At 36.1% G+C, this 19,062-nt stretch overlaps 1 protein-coding gene across 1 annotated transcript in view; it reads left to right on the forward strand.

The window, feature by feature from the left end:
- LOC133215435 (tyrosine-protein kinase Fer) overlaps positions 1-19,062 on the forward strand; it is a gene marked incomplete at its 5' end in the record, with an annotated part of 102,527 nt that overhangs the window by 51,123 nt on the left and 32,342 nt on the right. The window contains 2 exons of the mRNA XM_061359463.1: positions 524-618; positions 14,342-14,465. Of these exons, the coding sequence (XP_061215447.1) occupies positions 524-618; positions 14,342-14,465 (219 nt within the window). The remainder of the gene's footprint in view (positions 1-523; positions 619-14,341; positions 14,466-19,062) is intronic.

Consider the following 19,062-nt stretch of genomic DNA (forward strand, 5'->3'; position numbering starts at 1 on the left):
ATGATGTAAATTTTTTAATTCCCAAAATTAAAATTGCTATCCTTATATTCTTCTGAAACTTGTTGTATTAATTAATCTCTGACACTAAAAGTGGAATGAATGTGCTTTTGAAAAGTGCAGCACAGAAATGGAGAGGCATGGAAATGTAGAGGCATGCTGGGCGTGCTTTTTTGATGTAGCTCTGCTTCTGGTCCACCACTGAAATTCTGTTTAATTACAAGAGTTCTTGAGAAACTGAAAACCTGTCAGGCCATTATTCAGTAATATAGACAAATGTTATGTGGACAAATGTTAAACTTACAGTGTTCAATCTTTGATTTATTAGCCTTCCACTTAAAACAGAATGATGATTGATCTGTTACATTGATTTTTTTCTTTATGATAACAATAATGACATGTTCCATTAAAATAATATTAAGGGTTTAAAATATTTTCCTATGTTATTCAATCAGTTTGTAAAATAAAATTTATAATGTAAAATAAAGTTAAAATTAATATAATAAACTTACTGTATGTTTTGCAGAATACTCAAACAGTATGATCATCCTAATATTGTAAAACTTATAGGAGTTTGCACACAACGACAGCCTATTTATATTGTTATGGAACTTGTTCCAGGTAATTTTTTCCCCTTTTTTTCAGCATATTTTCATAGGTATTTTTTTCCGTAATATAAAATGTATTGTTTTCTATTTGCGTTTATTTCTATTCTCATGACTGATCTCAAAAGGCACCTCTCTTGCAAATCTTTGGAAATACTAGGTTCTGCTAGATTTGGAGTGGAGGGATCTCCACAAATCTGTTGTGAATTTCTCTGTAGGCATTGAAGACAAGAGAGTGTGCTGAAAGGTATCTCACCTCTATCTGCATTTTCCTCCTGACAAGATAGTACATGGTTCTTCCTTTAACAGTAGTTATGTAGTCAATGCTAAGATCCTTGTATTTAAAGAAACTTCATGGCTGTGTAATGTTTCGATTTTAATAATATAGATTTGGGTCATCTTTAGTAATACAAGACTTTTTTTTCTATATCAAAATGTTCAGGGTTTTTATGTTCACTTTATGAATAGCTTTTGATTTCTCTTACTAATCTTGAGTTCGTGTTGTTCAGGAATGGAGAGAATTTCAGGTGTTGGGATGATAACAGCTATTGGGCAATTTTATTTCTTTGTTGGTTTTCTCAGCAGCTGAAAAATGTGTGAGCTTGGTAGACTTTTGTACTGCATCACTGTATTTGTTTTACATATCACTGTATTTGTCCAAAATTATGCAGCAAGCTGTTTTAAGAACTCTTTCATTCAGGAAGACTTAGATTGTTTATAATTCTTGAGTATTGGCTTTAGTACAAGAGGGCCTATTGGAATTTTCTGCCTTTAATCAAGTAAATTATATTTGTAAGTGTGATTAATTTTATTAAAATGGAGACTAAAAGCAGTGTCCTGGGTTTCAAGGCATACCTTGGTAATTAGCTACTACAGACATCACTGAAGATAAAAGTAAATTGTGATCTTTTAACACCTTTATCATTCTGGTTCAGGGTTTTCAGAGCCTAGGAGAAACTATTGAAATATAGTAATACAATTTGAGGAGGAATTACTGAAAACCTTTCTCTGATTCTTATGCCTGTTCTGCAGTCCAAGTCTATAAAAAAATTCTTTTGTGCCCTGGCTTTGAATTTGTGAGAAACAACTTCTTAATTCTTATCCTGTTTTGCCGGTCTTCAAGTCCTCTGGATAGCTTCTGTGCTCCCCTGTCTGCATAAACACTGTATTATGTTCAAGCGATTATACTTTTCCGTGTTCTTCTACGCCTTTGCTAGCACATCATGAGACTGATCAAATCGGCTATGATAAGGAACTCTGAAGAAACTCACAGAGGAAAGATAAAATGCATCAGTTCAGAGAAGCAGTGATTCTGATGTTACTGGTTTTCTGTTTTCTAATAGTAAGTTTGGATGAGATTTCCTCAAATAGTAGTTACCTGTGTTCTGATTTGGTATTTAATGCTGCCCTCTGAAGAACAAAATAGCAGTAGGCTTGTTGACTTGAACTCAACAAAACTTCCTCAGTATTTGCTTTGTCTGTATTTTGTCTTAAATATGTTTATGCTTGAAGGTGTTTAAGCAGTGACATTCTTTTTAATAACTAAAAATGGCATGGTTTAGCTTAGAATTGTATTCTGCAAATGTCTGGCTGAGGATGCCTATAATTAATAAATGTCTTGACAGCTTTTACTGTGAGGAAAAAATCAGAAACATCTCCATAAAATGTGGAATTCTTCTTGTGTTTTCTGTTCTGTTTAATGCTTGCACTTTTTCTACTGTTTTTATATCCTAAATACATGTCAGCTACATACTTACTATACTATATAGACTGCTGTGGTGTGGCTCAGTAGCAGCTAATTCTGCTTGTTACTCCAGATTCAGATTTCAGTTCAGATTCTTAATTTGCTCAGGTATTAAAAATGTAATTTGAAACTTAGCACTTTATGTAGATAGGTGGTACTCATTTAGTGATTCTGTCATAAGCTATCTCTGCAAAGGAGTCTTTTTCCTTTGTTGCAAATGTAAATGGGTTTAAAAACTATGCATCTTCATAAAGTCATCAGTAAAAACAATAGAGACGGTGGCAGATGCATATTTAGGCATCCGTGCACCCATTGTTACATGCAGAAATAGCCCAGATGTTGCCAACAGAAAAAGGAGAAGTAAAGCAAATTGTCAAAGACAGTTATTGTGTCCCCCTTTTCTTGGTGTGTGTGTTAACATAACAAGGGAAGTGTCCTAAAGTAATAATCACATAAAGAAATTTCGAGATAGGTGTTGTAGGAAGGATTAACTGAAACAGTAAATAAGTTAGCAGAGCATGTTTCAGATACATAGCCAAAGTGAAAAAGTAGATGAGAAATTATATATGTTAATAAAAGAGAACCTTCAATTACTCTTCACTTACTTGCCATTGGCCATACTGATCTCACTGTATATGTCCACCCTGTGCCGATCCATCATAGGTTACTCCAGTACAGACAGACCCTGTTATCTTTCTCAGTCCACCACTTGTAAAGAAATGAGGGTAGTATCTAAATGTCATGTGTATGTGTTTTACATAAATTCTCTTTAAGGCATGCATATGTGGAAAAATATATCCCATCTCCCTGTCATCAGATGTGTTGTTAGGGCCAGGCCTCTTCTCAGTCTTGTCCTGCAGGTCTTTCTGCAGGAACCCCTACAGGTGAGAAGGGGAAGAACAGAGAGTAGGTTGGGATAAGGTTACTCTGGTCCTTCTAGTTTCTCAGATAACATCTATAGAAAGCAACAGATCTTTAAATTGAGAAGGGAGAAGGCCTGGAAAGACATAACTGTGTTTTTATAATGATCCTGTTGTGATGACATGGACTTAGAATGCTTTATTGACTAGATTAAAGATACAGCAGTAAAAGTCCTAATAGCTATGCATGGTTTTTATGTTGAGTCTAGTAATCTGGTAAAAGACAATATTTTCTGAAGAAATATATATATACGCATTACATATGTCATATATATAACATAGATATGACATATATAACAAGCACTTTAAGAAATATGTGTTTTACAGTTTCTAATAAAATATGCCCAATGACCATCACAAGATAAGCTCCTTACATTTTGAAGGATGTAGATAAGGCAACATGCAATTTAATGTAGGCAAAAAAGCTATGGGAATTATTTTAAAAAGCTGAGTTCTGTTTTCCAGGTGAGCAACTGTAATATTGCCCAAGTAAAAGTATATAATAGTTTATCTGAATGCAACTGTTTCTTATTCTTTCTGACACACATACTCCAAATAAAAATTTCAGTAAGCTGTGATGGCTACTTACTAATAAGAAACTCCCAATCAGTATTCTGAGGAGTGTTGTTCGGGAGCTATGCGCTCTATTTTCTGTAGGACAATATTTATTTATTGATTAATTTAGATTTATTGCTTTATAAAAACTATTATTCTAATTGATTAAAAATGATTAAAATATTCCCTGTCTTGTATAAACAGGAGCTAAAATGGGGTGTAACAGCAACTATGTCCTTCATATATACCTGGAAAGTTAAATGTATAGAAGAGCTGTGATGTAAGACTGCCGTTCAGAAGTTTACTATGAGAGTTAGCAAAATATAAAATCTAAGATTTTTGAAATCCCATGCAAATTGTTCTCCTCTCCTCCCCTCACCTTCAGAAAATCACCAAGAGGGCTGTTGAAATTGAGTCACTGAGTCTTTAAATTTTTTTCTTACAAATGTTTTAACAGAGGTATATAGAAAAATCTAAATTGTAGGCTTAAGTTATGCTAGTTAGCTCCTCTGAAAAAGCAATTAGCAAAGCAGATGGTTCTAAAATGTTGATTTTTGACTGCATAATGGATACATTTGTAATAACTTGTAAAGCATTCTTGCAAATAGTTTTATTCTTTTTTACCTAAATGACATTGAAATATTGGCCCAGATCCTTGCAAGGGCCTAATGCTGAAGCTGCTCTCTGGCTTCTCAGCCACCATGTAATAAAAATTAGACTTGAGTTTTACAGTGTCATAGTTTTTTTTCTGTGAATTTTTTAGTAGACTAAGAACTGAGAAAACAACTCTGTTGGAAACAATCTTTGTGTTACAACATTTGCTAACAGAGGACATCTCAGAGAGATTTCCTCTTGTTTGGTAGTTACTCTTCCTCTATGACAACTGTAGTTAACAATTTGAAAATATTAAGACTGTTAAAAAGAAAGAAAATGAGGAGCACAACACCCATGCATTTGTATGCTGTTTTTTTTTGCGTTTGTTTTGTGTTCCTAATAGGGGTTGGGCTTTTATTTCTCATCTGCTGTGCACTTACCTTTGCTCATATTATCTGATTCCATATTGCTAGCTTCTACTCTTCATATTCTATTAGGACTCTTAATTTAGGATGGTCCTGAACAATGCATATGCACATGCCCTCACTTGGTAAGTCAGATATGCTGGTTTCTAGATGCATAGACTCCACTAATCTCAGCTCCTTGGGCACATGGTGTGATTTCCTGAGCCAGAGAGCATATGAATTTGTTGAGCATTTGCTAATAATCTGCATAGCATATTAACAGGAAGGATATGCATCCAGTGGAGGATTGTGTTTTAATACTAAGACATTATTCAGGTAAAGAGCGTGTAAACTTGATCTATGACCCTGAGATTTACCTTGCAGCAATACCTGGGAACAATACAGTGGGTAAAGTGTCTCTACTAATTCTGATGTTGGTGAGGCTACTGGATGTACAGAAACAGTATTTGACTGCCTGTTCCTTTTTCTGTCTCTACTGCCCAAGAACAGATTTCAGATGCTGTGTTAGCACGTAGCTAATGAGAACTCCATGACAGTGAACTAAATCTTACTGTAATCGCAGTATCATGCCCTGAACTTTGAATCCTGCATTGAAAAAGTAGAATGATTCAGATCAGCTTGAGAAAAAGCAGAGTACAATTCTCAAGTTGATGTATACTGCCCAAGATTTTCATACCCTTCAAAAAGTCTGCTTAGAAAAAAATAGACTGTTGGAACCTGTTAGTATTAAGAAGAACTTCCGTAATGTAGAACTTGTAGTTTGGGAACTACAAACCAGTCAGTCTTACCTCTGTGTCTGGCAATATCTTGGAGCAGATTCTCTTGGAAGGCAACTAAGGCACATGAAAAACAACGAAGTGGTTAGTGACAGCCAGCACGGCTGACCAATTCAGTGGCCTTCTATGATGGGGCTACAGGACTGATGGACAGGGGCAGAGCAGTTGATGTCATCTACCTGGACTTGTGCAAAGTGTTTGACACTGTCCTGCACAACGTCCTTGTCTCTAACCTGGAGAGGCATCAGTTTGATAGATGGACCACTCAGTGGATAAAGAACTGGATGGATGGCCGTATGCAAAGATTGTGGTCAATGGCTCAATATCCAGCTGGAGACCAGTAACAAGTGGTGTGCCTCAGGGATCGATGTTGGGACTGGTCTTGTTCAACATCTTTATTGATGACATGGACAGTGAGATTGAGTGTGCCCTCAGCAAGTTTGCCGATGACACCAAGCTGTGTGGTTTGGTTGATACACTGGAGGGAAGTAATGCCATCCAGAGGGACCTTGACACGCTTGTGAGGTGGGCTGATGCCAACCTCATGAAGTTTAACCATGATAAGTGCAAGATCCTACACCTGGGTCGGAGCAATCCCAAACACAGCTACAGGCTGGGCAGAGAAGAGATTCAGAGCAGCCCTGCGGAGAAGGTCTTGAGGGGGTGTTGGTCGATGAGAAAATGAACACGAGCCGGCTTCAGTGTGCACTTGCAGCCCAGAAAGCCAACCGTATCCTGGGCTGCATCAAAAGTAACGTGACCAGCAAGCCGAAGGACGTGATCCTGCCCCTCAGACTCTGCTCTCGTGAGACCTCACTTGGAGTATTGTGTGAGTTCTGGTGTCCTCCACATAAAAAGGACATGGAACTGTTGAAGGAAGTCCAGAGGAGGGCCATGAGGATGATCAGGGGACTGGAGCACCTTCCGTATGAAGACAGTCTGAGAAAGTTGGGGAAAGACCTCATAGCAGCCTTCTAGTATGTGAAGGGGGCCTTTAGGGATGCTGGAAATGGACTTTTCATTAGGGTATGTGGTAACAGGACAAGGGGTAATGGGTTCAAACTTAAACAGGGGAAGTTTAGATTGGATATAAGGAAAAAGCTCTTTACTGTTAGTGTGGTGAGGCACTGGAATGGGTTGCCCAAGGAAGTTGTGAATGCTCCATCCCTGGCGGTGTTCAAGGCCAGGTTGGACAGAGCCTTGAGTGACATGGTTTAGTGTGAGGTGTCCCTGGCCATGGGTCGGGGGTTGGAACTAGATGATCTTAAGGTCCTTTCCAAGCCTAACTGTTCTATGATTCTATGAATTACCATGTTGAATAAAGGAGAGCTAAGAGTGACTAAAGTGTGCGTATGCTGTGGCTTACCTGAGCTTAACGTTAGTCCTGCTGTCTCTGAGGTGCAGCCAGAGTCATAGACATTCTTGAAATGTTGATCGATGGTGAAAAAAATGGGAACTCTTAGTTTTATGTCATCTGGTTCAGCTGCTATGTTTTCAACTTTGGGGTTTTTTTTTCGTCTTTCCTGCTTCTGGAGGGATTGAAATCTCTATAGAGATTATTTTTATTTCTCAATTGCTTCTTGTCAGACATCACTGAAAACTTTTAATGAAAAGTTTTGGATGATCTGCCCCTGTGGTTGTATTGTGTACTTTTGCCAGCAAATTTCAGCTCTGTGTCCTAGCTTGCAGTCACATCCTGAACCTTTACTGCATGCTGGTGAAAAATCAATGCAGCAGAAAGAAGAAAAGATCAAATTCTAGCCAAATTGAAATCAGAGATAAGGTGCAGATTTTTAATAGTGGTAGTGACTGGCTTTGTTTTCCTTTTTTTTTTTTTTTCCTAGTCAGATGAGTTATCTGGCTCAATACGTAGCTGTTGCTAAAGCCACCTTCTGTCTGCCCTGCGCTTTCTCTTCTCCTTTCCTCTTGTGCTCAGCTAAGCTTCCAGCTTCAGGTTTTCTTTGTCTCTACTTCACTGCAACCTGCCATGGTTCTACGTCTGCCACCTTCTCTTTTGTTGGGCATGTCACCCTATGAACCAGTCACCCTTCTGTGGAATCCTTCATTGTGTATGTGTATGTCCAACTTCACCCTCTCAAATCCTGTGTGTATACACCCACCTGCAGATATACAGACCCCACTTTTTCTTTATGCTTTCCCTTCTTTGTGTTGTACATTCATATGGGCCCCTGCCTTCATATTTGCTGCATGGTTTCCAACTGTGAAGATACTGAGAGAGGAAGCAGTTAGATTCCTTTGTCGGGGTGTAGGTGGCAGTGATTAAAAACTCCCTCAGACTCAGAGCTTCTCTATTTGATAAAACCAGAAGCCCTCTGTACAGTCTTCTTTTAATGTAACATTTGAGATGTTTGTTTTTTATATTTTAAAATATTTTAGGCTTTGATGATACTATATTCTGTATTGAGATTGTACAAAAATATATCATCAAGTAGATGAAACTGGAAAATCTGAAAACTGAATAAAAAAACCCCAACCGTAAAAAGTCAGCGGCGTGTTTTCATAGCTGCAGGAACTCCTATATGCATCTAATTTCTTAATTTTTATTTATTGATATTCCTTCACATTATTGTTTTTGCTTTACCTATAATAACTTTTAAGTAGAAATATCTATTATTTAATGAATTTATATTATTATATGAATTTAAAAATATGCCCATTGTTTTTCTGTAGATTAAGAAAATATTGTTCTTCATATGTGCTTCATATGGGTTGTCATTACTTTCTAATCTGGAATCCTTTTCAAGGCTACTGATTGTTGTTTTTTAACCATAGTCTGATTATAGGAATTATTGAAACAAAACAGAATGGAACACTTCCTGAGGGAAGTTGATTTTCCTTTTAGTTAATTTCTGAAGTAGGTTGTATCTACCCACTCCTATAGTCCTGTATTCTTACAACCACAATGCCAAAACATAAGCATCTGAAAAGTCTAGCCTTGTGCAGCAAAGGGATGGTGGCTATTGATTTCTTGCTATGATTTCTGCTTTATTCTTGACAAATAGTGACAGACTTGCTTTTTCACAGGCTTTTATACCATTTGGAAATAACTAGTTAATGTGGTAGGATCATTGGCTTCACGCTGTAGCTACTTGATCCACCACAAGTCTAAAATACTGACCATTGTCAGTATTTTCCTCATTTTCAGTATTATATATCTGTAGTCTGTCATCCCAATTAAATGAAGTGAAAGCACATTATGTGTTGCGACCTTCTTCATTTTACTGTAATCTAGTTATTTTGTGATACTGGGTCATCTCCTGCACATCTTCAGATTTCCACAATGCAAGATGTGGTCTCATCACAGGTTCTTCCACTAAAAAGTAATAATCTTTGCAGTCCTTTGCAAGCAACATCTCCCTGTTTACTTCTTTGTTGCTGCTTGGCTCTCAATGTATGCCATTCTTTTAACTTTGGGGTTTTTTTCTTTCATTTCTTGGCATCACATACATGCCTTTCCACTTTTATTTGCTTTGTTTAACAGGAAAAATGAAGTCTTAATCTTTCAACAGTACTCTGTACACAGTTGAAAAGTACTGAATTACGTACAAGTGATCCATTAGCTGAAAAGTGAAGACACATGGTTTTAAGGAAATGAGTGCTTCAGCATTTCTAAACCTTTAATTTTTAATAGTTTGTCATATAGCTTACTTTCTTTAAAAAATATTTTCTAGAGTTGCTACAGATGCATATTTGCATTTTAAATTCATAGTATTAGGTAACTGTTGGGTTTATTTTGTTGATAATGTATATAGGATTAAGATACTGGGCAATAGAGAAATGCTAAATTTCATAACATTAGTGAGAAGACTCACCATATGAATCCCCAAATTTATAAAAGCTCACAGGTGCAGATAAAGGTAATTTCAATAATATTATAATAGCTTATAAAAGAATTGCAAATATTGAATCATGGAGCTCCTCTGTGTTATGTGACCATTAAGTGATGTGGCCAAGAAGCATGCTGCATCTTCATGATTAATACATGTATAAATTTAAGAAGAATTAACTGGATTCTTTAAACAAAATGCTACTTAACAAGGCTGTTTAATAAAGGAAATTCTCCCTTTTTATTAATAAATAAATATTTTATTTATATTTTATTAATAAATATTTTATAAATTTTATTAAAATTTATATGTAAATAATAATTTAGCATTCCATATGACTCTTAATAATTGCTGTTAACGCATTCATATTTGTATAATTATTATTCATAATATTATTTAAGTTGTGTGCTGCCACATAGAGATACAATATATAATGTATGTCTGTATATCTAGAAATCAGTAAGTGGGAGATTTTGCACCGTAATTTCAAAGCTATTTTTTTAATTATGTTCAGTGTGGATATTGGCACTCTTGGCATTCAGAATACCAAGACTGCGTAGAACAAGTAGATGGGCGCCAGCTCAGGAGAACACTGAATTGTGTGCTCACAGCTGAGCATAAATGCTATTAAAGTCAGAAATTATTTCATTGGTGTTTCTTGTATTTTGATTTATTCTCATAGATCACCGGTAGATTTTCTTCTCCTGCAAAATGTCAGCTTACTTTTGTGTACACCATTAATGGAACTGTTATATTGCCATAAAATACTGTTTAACATACAGCATAAAGTTTACACTATAAACTATGGAAAACACTAGGAGATGCTTGTATGTAGTATTGTTATGCTTAAAAATTCTGCATATAATGAGAAATAGTTCACATTCACAGTGAAATATATGGAGGGGTGTTTTCAGGAATCCAGTTACTAGAGTCTGCTCTCATGGAGCTTCTGCTTAGGTACTACATTTTCTCATCTACTTAGTAAAAGAATTCTATCATATTAAGCAGACACTCCTCTACTGTTAATTTATCCTCCTGTAAACCCCAAACAGGCAGTCAATTTCTGTTTGGTGATAATACTGTAATGGCCTAATTATTTCTGTAGTACTTAGAGTGGTTGGAGCAAACCTTATTTCCTGGTAAGTGTTGAATGCCATTAACTGTAATAACATGTAGCCATGTAGAATACAATAGAAATTTCATGTATAAGAGAAAGTACTAGTGTGTAGTAATCTAGTTTAGTTTCAGTTGTTTCATAGTCTAATTGGTCTGTTTATTTTTTTTATCAATGGCTACTATATTGGAGATGGTGATCTAACACTATGTGCTGCAAATAGTGAATTAGGACTTCTTATATTTAAACATGTTTTAAGAAGCACATAAAGACATTACATAGCCCCAGTTCTACACTGAAGGGTTTGTAGTGAAATCCTCTTAACTCATCAGTGAAGGTATTCATGTGCATGCTTTTCTATGAAGATGAGTAACTGGAACATTGGCCACAGTAGACAGTAAAAGTAAAAATCTACTAGTAAGAAAAATTCTGTTAGTTAAAGGACAGACTTAAGACTATGTTCATATCACAATGATGAGGATTTTGAGGGTGATTAATTTGAGGATTAGATTTGACCTAAAATGATGTTATCTTATACAAGCATATTGTTTTGTTCTTTTGTCTGCAACAGACGGTGCTTTCAAATCAGTCCTGAACAGAGTATTTAAAAGACATTTTTGTCATCTCCGTGCCAGGATAGATAGAAGAAAACAGAACTGCTATTGAAAACATTCTTTTGCTGACTTTTTTCACTATTGAGACTGAGGAAGATTAGGATAAACTGTGTTTTGATGATAGGCATAAAATACACTGTATACAGCTCAAAGTATACTATGCTGGTTCTGCTCAGAACTCTGAAAGTTCAATACAGTACAAACACTGAAAATTAGCAAATCTAAATCCCTTCCTGATGATAGGCTTGCACTGGGAAGTTACAGGTTTCTGCTCTTGTGAGTTTGGCTTATTCTAGTGTAAGGAGCTGAGCAGCTTTTGATCCTGTTCGGAAACAAACTGGTGAAGATTAGGATCATAATTTGATTGCCTGAGAAAATTAGAAACAAATTGATAACATGTATTATTTCTAAATTTTTAATGCATATGGTTAAATTTTAATATCTTAAAAATCTTTAGTATTTCCCTAAGGCGTTCTTGCTGGCCCCAAATGGACAATTCTTAGCATTGTGAATAAAAAAATATCACTCACCTTTGCTTTCATCGTTGTACTTGAAAAATATATTCTGGCAGTCTGGTAGTTAGATACCTAGATGATCCATAGTATTGGGTTATGTGGTTTATGCAAACCCTTTGTTACTCTTACAAATGGAAAGATAGACTATATATGCCTTAAAGAGACAGTTTTGCTGTTATGTGCACTGCTTTTCAAAAATGGCTGGAAATCTGTCACTGAAGAAAGAATGTATCAGGTAAATTTATTCACCTGTTTTAACTGGAATCGAAGTATTAAGGAAATTGGAGGTCATTAAAGAGCAGTGTACAGTGTGATTAAAGAGTGTACAGGAGGTCATTAAAGAGCAGTGTACAGGGTTCAATACTGTGTCCAGGCCTGTTCAGCATCTTTGTTAATGGTCTGGATGATAGGCAGAGCGCACCGTCAGCAAGTCTGCAGATGACACTGAACTGGGAGGAGGGGTTGATACACCAGAGGGTTGTGCTGTCATCCAGAGGGACCTGGACAGGCTGGAGAAAGGGGCTCACAGAAACCTCATGCAGTTCAACAAGCGGAAGCGCAGGGTCCTGCAGCTCAGGGACAGGAGCAGCCTCAGGCACCGGAACATGCTTGGGGGGCTGCCCAGCTGGGAAGCAGCTTGGCAGAAGGAGATCTCAAGGTCCTGGTGGACACTAAGTGTTGAACACAGGCCAGCAACGTGCCCTTGTGGGAAAGGTGAATGGTATCCTGTGTTATGGGCTGCATTAGGAGGAGTGTTGTTAGCAGATCAAGGAAGATGATCTTTCCTCTTTACTCAGCAGTGGTGCGGCCCCATCTGGAATACTGGGCCCAGTTCTGGGCTCCCCAGTACAAGGCAGACATGGACACATTGGAGACAGTGCAGCAAAGGGCCAACAAGATGATGAAGGGACTGGAGCAGCTGTTCTAGGAGAAAGGACTGAGTGAGCTGGGACTGCTGAGGCTGGAGGAGGGTCACGAAGTCTCATCAGTGTGTATAAATACCTGCAAAAAGGACAGAGCCAGGCTCTTTTCAGTCATGCCCTGTTACAGGAGGAGAGAAAATAGGCACACTGAAATATAGGAGGTTCCTTCTGAACGTAAGGCAATACTTCCTTGTGATGGTGACTGAGCACTGGCACAGACAGGTTCTGGCATCTCCATGCATGGAGATATTCAAAAGCCATCTGGTAATAGTCCTGGGCACCCAGCTCCAGGAGGCCCTCCTTTAGCAAACTTTGAACCAGGTGACCTCCAGAGGATCACTGCCAGCCTCAACTATACTGTTCTGTGAAAACAGAGTGTTTTCTGGCTTTCCTGTTATATCACCGTGTTTACCAAAAAAAAAAAAAAAAAAATAAATCAAACAAAGTGGAAGCTGGTTATCTGTAGTTTAATAGGTGTTAATTTTCTGGGAGTTTCATTAAGGGACAGCCTGTAAAGCCTATCAAGATCATTTGTACTAAAATATACCTAAATCCAGACAAAAAAGAATAAACAGAGCAGTTGACAGTTAAGGTGCTAATCCATTTTACAGTTACCCCAACTTAATATTAGGTGGGCATTACAGTTACACTTCACAACAGCAAACTTTTAATATTCTTTTATTTTTTGCAGTATGAAATATAAATAGGAATGGCCTTCTAAGAAAATCCCACATGAAGCTTTTAATAATGTCTTTTCACATTGTTAAGAAGGCAGCAAATAGAACTCTGTGAGAGTGCAGTATTTGCAAAAGAGAATCACTATGGTCAATTCAGTGCAAAGTGAAGAGAAACAAAGACTGGAACAAGGGCTGGCTACATTCTAATAAATAAATAATGTGATCTGGAAAGCTCCATTACAATTTTTTGTCTTTTGTCTGGAACAATAAATTACATTTTAGAAAAAATATTTAATACTGTTAATCAGAAAATGGCATTGTAGTCCATATAATGTCTCCATATAATATATACAGACATATAATGTCTCTCCTGCTTATCTTTGTCCTAATTTAGTTTCAGAAACTTTTTTTTTTGCAAACACAAATGCCTTTTTTGAAATCCTCCATACTGACCCCTTTCCTCCTCAGACAAGAGGACAGCAGTTTTGTTCCTCCAAGGCAGAAGACTGGGAAGTCACAGCAACCGTTGTTTGCCTTCAGTTGGCAGTGCCAAATATGCAGTTAACACTGCCTGAGAAGTAAAACAATTTGTTACCCCTCCAAACACAATCAGTGTAGAATTTGAGGTACACCCATGCAAATGATCAACTAAAAATTATGCTCATCTAACTAGTAGGACCTAGAATCTTTATTCAGATTTTTTGTAAACCCCTGCAGCAACCATTCTGTGATTGTGTTTATCACAAATAAGGTTTCATCAACAATTTTCATGTATGTCTGGATTTAATGTACACTGGTGAAGATTTTGAATATATTGGAAACATGCTGTGCAGTTTTCACTTTAAGCACTTAGTATTTAATGGAAGTTAGGGAAACTGCATTTTGGAAGGTAAGTTCCTTGTTCTTAGGCTAACTTCAAACTGATAGGTTAAGAAAATAAGCTGTATTTAGTTTGGTTTTGCACCCCTAAGAGATGTTAAGTAAATGCCAGTGCACTATCTGTTGTGTCTCACTGTCCATCTCTGTTTTGCTAGGAGGTGATTTCCTGTCCTTTTTGAGAAAAAAGAAGGATGATCTAAAAACCAAACAGTTGGTGAAATTTTCATTGGATGCTGCTTCTGGTATGGCATATCTCGAATCTAAAAATTGTATACATAGGTAAGAAAGACTTTTTTTTTCTCATACTATTATAATTTTCATAACTGAAAATGCTGTCTGTTTCAGTGTATATGATGCATATTATCAGCAAGGATGGCACCTGCAATAGAAACAAAAAATTGACTATTTCTAATAGGAATAGTGATTGCTTGGCTGTTTTAAAACTATTGTGTTCATTTGGGTAAAAATAAGTTCAATATTATTAGATCTATATCATTTGTTGCTATTAAGATGTTAATAATGATTTCTCACAATAGTAGTTGCATTATAAGAAGTGTCATCCATGCAGTGACGGTGAATCATGGCAGAAGGCAATCTGTGAGACTTTCCTGTCTGAAATTCACAGCTACTTGCCTGGCCAACAAAAAAGTTAAGTTACATTTGGAGTGTGTGTCAGAAAAATGCACTGGTTTCTCAGATAATAAAGGGGAAAAAAACTAGAGTTCTGTATATTAAAATATTAATTACATATGTTGCTTTCTCTAAGATATTGAAGATTATAAGGCATTATGCTCTTGGGGTACCATATGCCATACCATGGTGTTCATACCATGCCTTTTTGTTTTTTCTTCTCCAGTTTGACTTTGTCATGGCACTGCTTGTACTTAGTTTGTGTCAAAGGGCATGTACTTAATTTCCACCTATTTTTCTCTGAAAACATGACAGTGCACACACTGCGACACTGATACAGCTGAAATACGAGACATAAGCATGATGATAATCCACTTGACAGAAGAATTTTGAAGAACAAGTTTGCATTTGTTATGTTGAAACATAACTTCTGTTTTAAGTTATAGAACATTTGTAGGTGAACTGTGTGCCACTTCACTTCCATACTCAGTCTGTTTTATATTTAGCATCCTTCTGATGAATGCTGTTATTGGGGACCTGAGTGGTATTCTCTTACTTTTTTATTAACAGTGAATTTTGCAATCACAATAGTGCAGGTCAAGAAGTAGATTTATCTTTAAAAACATGCTTCCAGTGACAGTGAGCCTAAAACCTATTTATAAAATCGGACAGTATTATCATAGGTGTAATTTATGTATTTTTTGTGCCTTTCTTTTTTCTTTTTTTTTTGGTGTTGAACTTGATTTAAGGAAGCTTAAATGGAATAGTAATTTTATTCTGTTTGCAAAATTTGGAAAAATATTTGGAAACACAAGTTAATTTGAAAATTTATGCAAGATCATGATATAAAAGCAACACTGAAAAGAACAAAAAAATACCCTAAAACATGCAATATAAAATTATGGAATATTCCTTTTCGGAAATCCCAGAAAAGCATTGTAAGCACCGTGGCAAAAAATAGGATTAAGGTCCCACCATTGTGTCATAGGAGAATGGGTTTTGGAGCCTGGTTCTGTTTGCCAAGAAAATAACAGCATAAAAAGTCAGAGCAAGTCACAGCGTTAGTCATTTACACTAGCCACATAAATGCTCCATAAAGGCACGCTTGGTTTTAGCAGTGAATAGGACCAGCTATTCTTAAGGTATGCTTAAAAAGCTAATAGTGATTCAGAGAGAAGATATATGTAGCAGTGTCTTACCATATGAAGATTTAATTGTGTCATTGCTTTCAGTTAAAAAGCTAAATACAAATGTCATACAGATCTCAAGTCAGGAAACATAGCTATAGTCTGATCTGTTTCATTAGTGCCATAGACCTGCCAGTGCTCACAGCCTGAGTTAGACATACTGTAGTAAAAGTAGGGAAAGAGTTCTTTCTCCATGTTTACTTTTTAACTTTCAGAATCTTCACAAAGTTTGTTTATTCTTATCACAGATTGTCATATGAGGTTATCAGAGAGAGCCACCACTTTCCTTAATGGGAGAAACAAAATTTTTAGTAGACCTATCCTGAAGAAAGAAACAATTTTGAAGTGCAACCAATCTAGTAAAGAGTGACTTCAGGAAAATGGCTTACTTTTATGAAACTCACAGGTTAATAAATTAAAATACGCATTTCCAGTATTATTTTGTCAGTCTTTCTGGGGTATTCAGGACTATTTCCAGTTTTATGTGGTTGGCCATAATACATGTTTATTATATTTATGAGCTAATTCTTCTGAATTTGATAGGTAAATATAATGAAAATTTCTGAATCAGGACAACAACCAAAATTTCTGCTAAAATTAATGATTTTACCAGACATTTTTGAGGGCCTTCTGAGTGAGAGATTTTTTGAATTGCTGATATAGGTTAATTGACAAATGCTTACCAAAAAAAAAAACAAAATCACTCTTGAATTTTTAAACTGAATTTTGCCAAAGGCTGAACTGCACTTCAGTGGGATTAGCATGCACAGCATTTTTCCAGGTGAGTTCCCCCGTTTGAGGTGTCTGAGCATTTATCCATGATTTCTTGGCTTCTGGAGAAGGGGTGGCTGTAGATGCATTTGTCTGGAAATGCTGTCTGCCACAGAAGCACCAAGCATCTGTTGCTTGCTGTCTGTTTTGAACCTGTTGCACCGTGGTACAAACAACACTCTTAGTGCTGTGCTGCAGATACACAAGACAAGAGAATGACAGGCTACCAGGGAAAAATCAAAGTGTTTCATGCTATATAAGCAAGCTCCAGGGGTTCAGAACTACACTGGAGATTCAGCCGTTCTTACCCAGGCACTGAAGGTGCAGCTGTGTGACTGTGTGATCTATACAAGGAATTTGGGAGGCCTTGTTTCCTCCTTTTTAGGTCAGGTAAGACAAATCAGTAATGGGTACATTTAATGTTGAGAGCAGATAGATTAAAATGGAAAAAATCAGTTTGTAATAGGAAGAAGTTTCAACATTATGTTAAAATAATGGTTATTTTTTGAAAGAACAATAAACTTGTTCTTTTCTTGTTATCAGAAACTTCATCAACTGAAAGTGGTTCTCAGGTAAAGGTGGACTAAGCAGTGGAGTGTTTTTTTATTTTTTTAAAGTTCATAGGCTTTCGTTACTTTGATTAATGTTAAAAAAGGATGAGTAATATGTAATTAGAAGTAGTTTCTATTAGGTAGATTGCAACAAAACAGAATTGTTTTGCTTCATGCTGTTGCTTTTCTGTAGTATTCTGTTTCTTCTTTTGCAGATTGTTTTCAGAATCCTCATATGTTTTTTAGTAGTTTAGATGTGTAATTTAGTAACACGTGCATTTGACTTGTTAATGTGAAACTGAAGGCTGTTCATCAGTCTAAGAGAGTTATTTTTAATGCCACTTTTTAGTTGTAGCCACTATACTAGTATATACTAAGTATATACTATATATACTAAGTATATTAGCTATACTTAGCCTTTACATTTTAAAATTCTACCTAAATCTTACCTATATACCTATATAGCATACTATAGTGTACCTATATATACTAGCTATACTTAGCCTTTATATTCTAATATTTTATCTAAATCTATACTAGCTTTCTGAAATTGTTGAGTAATATATTAACTTAGCCTTTCAGTACTGAAGCCAGTGCAACAGCTAATCTGCTTTCTTTTCTATTTTCCTGTGTGCTATGGTGTTTCAGTAGTTAGAAATCTAAAGTGAAAATTTGTCAGAGTTAATGCATATGAGTCCACATTTGATCCACATTTTCATCTCCTCAAGCATCAAGATATCACTTTTCTTTGCTCTCTCTTTGTTCTGTTTAAAGAGCAGAAATGAGTGGGCTTAAATGAAAAAAAAAAAAAAAGCTGCATGAAAAGATATTATTAAAAGTAATAAAAAAGAGTGGTTGAATACATACAGTAGAATGTAATCATTTCATCTCCATTTAATTAACATGAGGTTGAAGAATTGTTTCTCACTTTTCATTTTTTACCATATGGCATTATTTAGATAGTTCCATTTTTTCTGTTAATTAGAAAGAGAAGATAAAAATGGAGATGTGATAATTTCAGTTGGTTCAATAAGCATTTATGGGTATATTTTCCAGTATTTGATTTGCATATGATGAATGCATTTGTTCATAATTTATGTTTAGTTTTCAAACCAGTCTGTAGGAGTATAGGAGAGAAGCTGCAGCTACCTGATTCAGAGAATTTGAACATACCTATTGTTTGTTTCATTTTCACCTCTCATTACCACCATTTTGTAAAGAAAATAATTCAGATTATGGTAGAAATCAGTTGGAAAAATATTTTAATATTGAGAGAAGCCATTTTGAGGAGGATTTATTCTGGTTTTATCATTTGATAGTTAGTACAACCTTTCAAAATCAAAAATACAGTTAGGTCCTAAAAATATCTCTGTGTGGAAAATTGTGTTGTAGCTTTGTCTACAGCTAATGCATATTAAAACCTAACTGAAACTGGCAGAATTTTTTATTTTTTATTTCTGTTAGCTACTGTGTTCCTTGATAGTGATCTGCACACAGTTTATGCTTTACTTGAGAAGTAGATTGATTTTTGGCTTTTTTAAGAGCTTTTACAAATACATTAAGAACCAGGGCTTTGGGTTTGGTTTTTTTTTATTAATAATTTAATGTGAGCCTCACAGGGTTCAACAAGGCCAAGTGCAAGGTCCTGCACCTGTGTCAGATCAACGCCTAGAGTCAAGACAGACCAGGGGATTAATGGGTTGAGAGCAGCCCTGTGGAGAAGAACTTGGGGATCCT

The sequence above is a fragment of the Neopsephotus bourkii genome, unplaced genomic scaffold, assembly GCF_033783945.1.
Source record: "Neopsephotus bourkii isolate Nb327-2 ecotype Australia unplaced genomic scaffold, CSIRO-AGI_Nbou_v1 NB_984, whole genome shotgun sequence".
Classification (NCBI taxonomy): Eukaryota; Metazoa; Chordata; class Aves; order Psittaciformes; family Psittacidae; genus Neopsephotus; species Neopsephotus bourkii.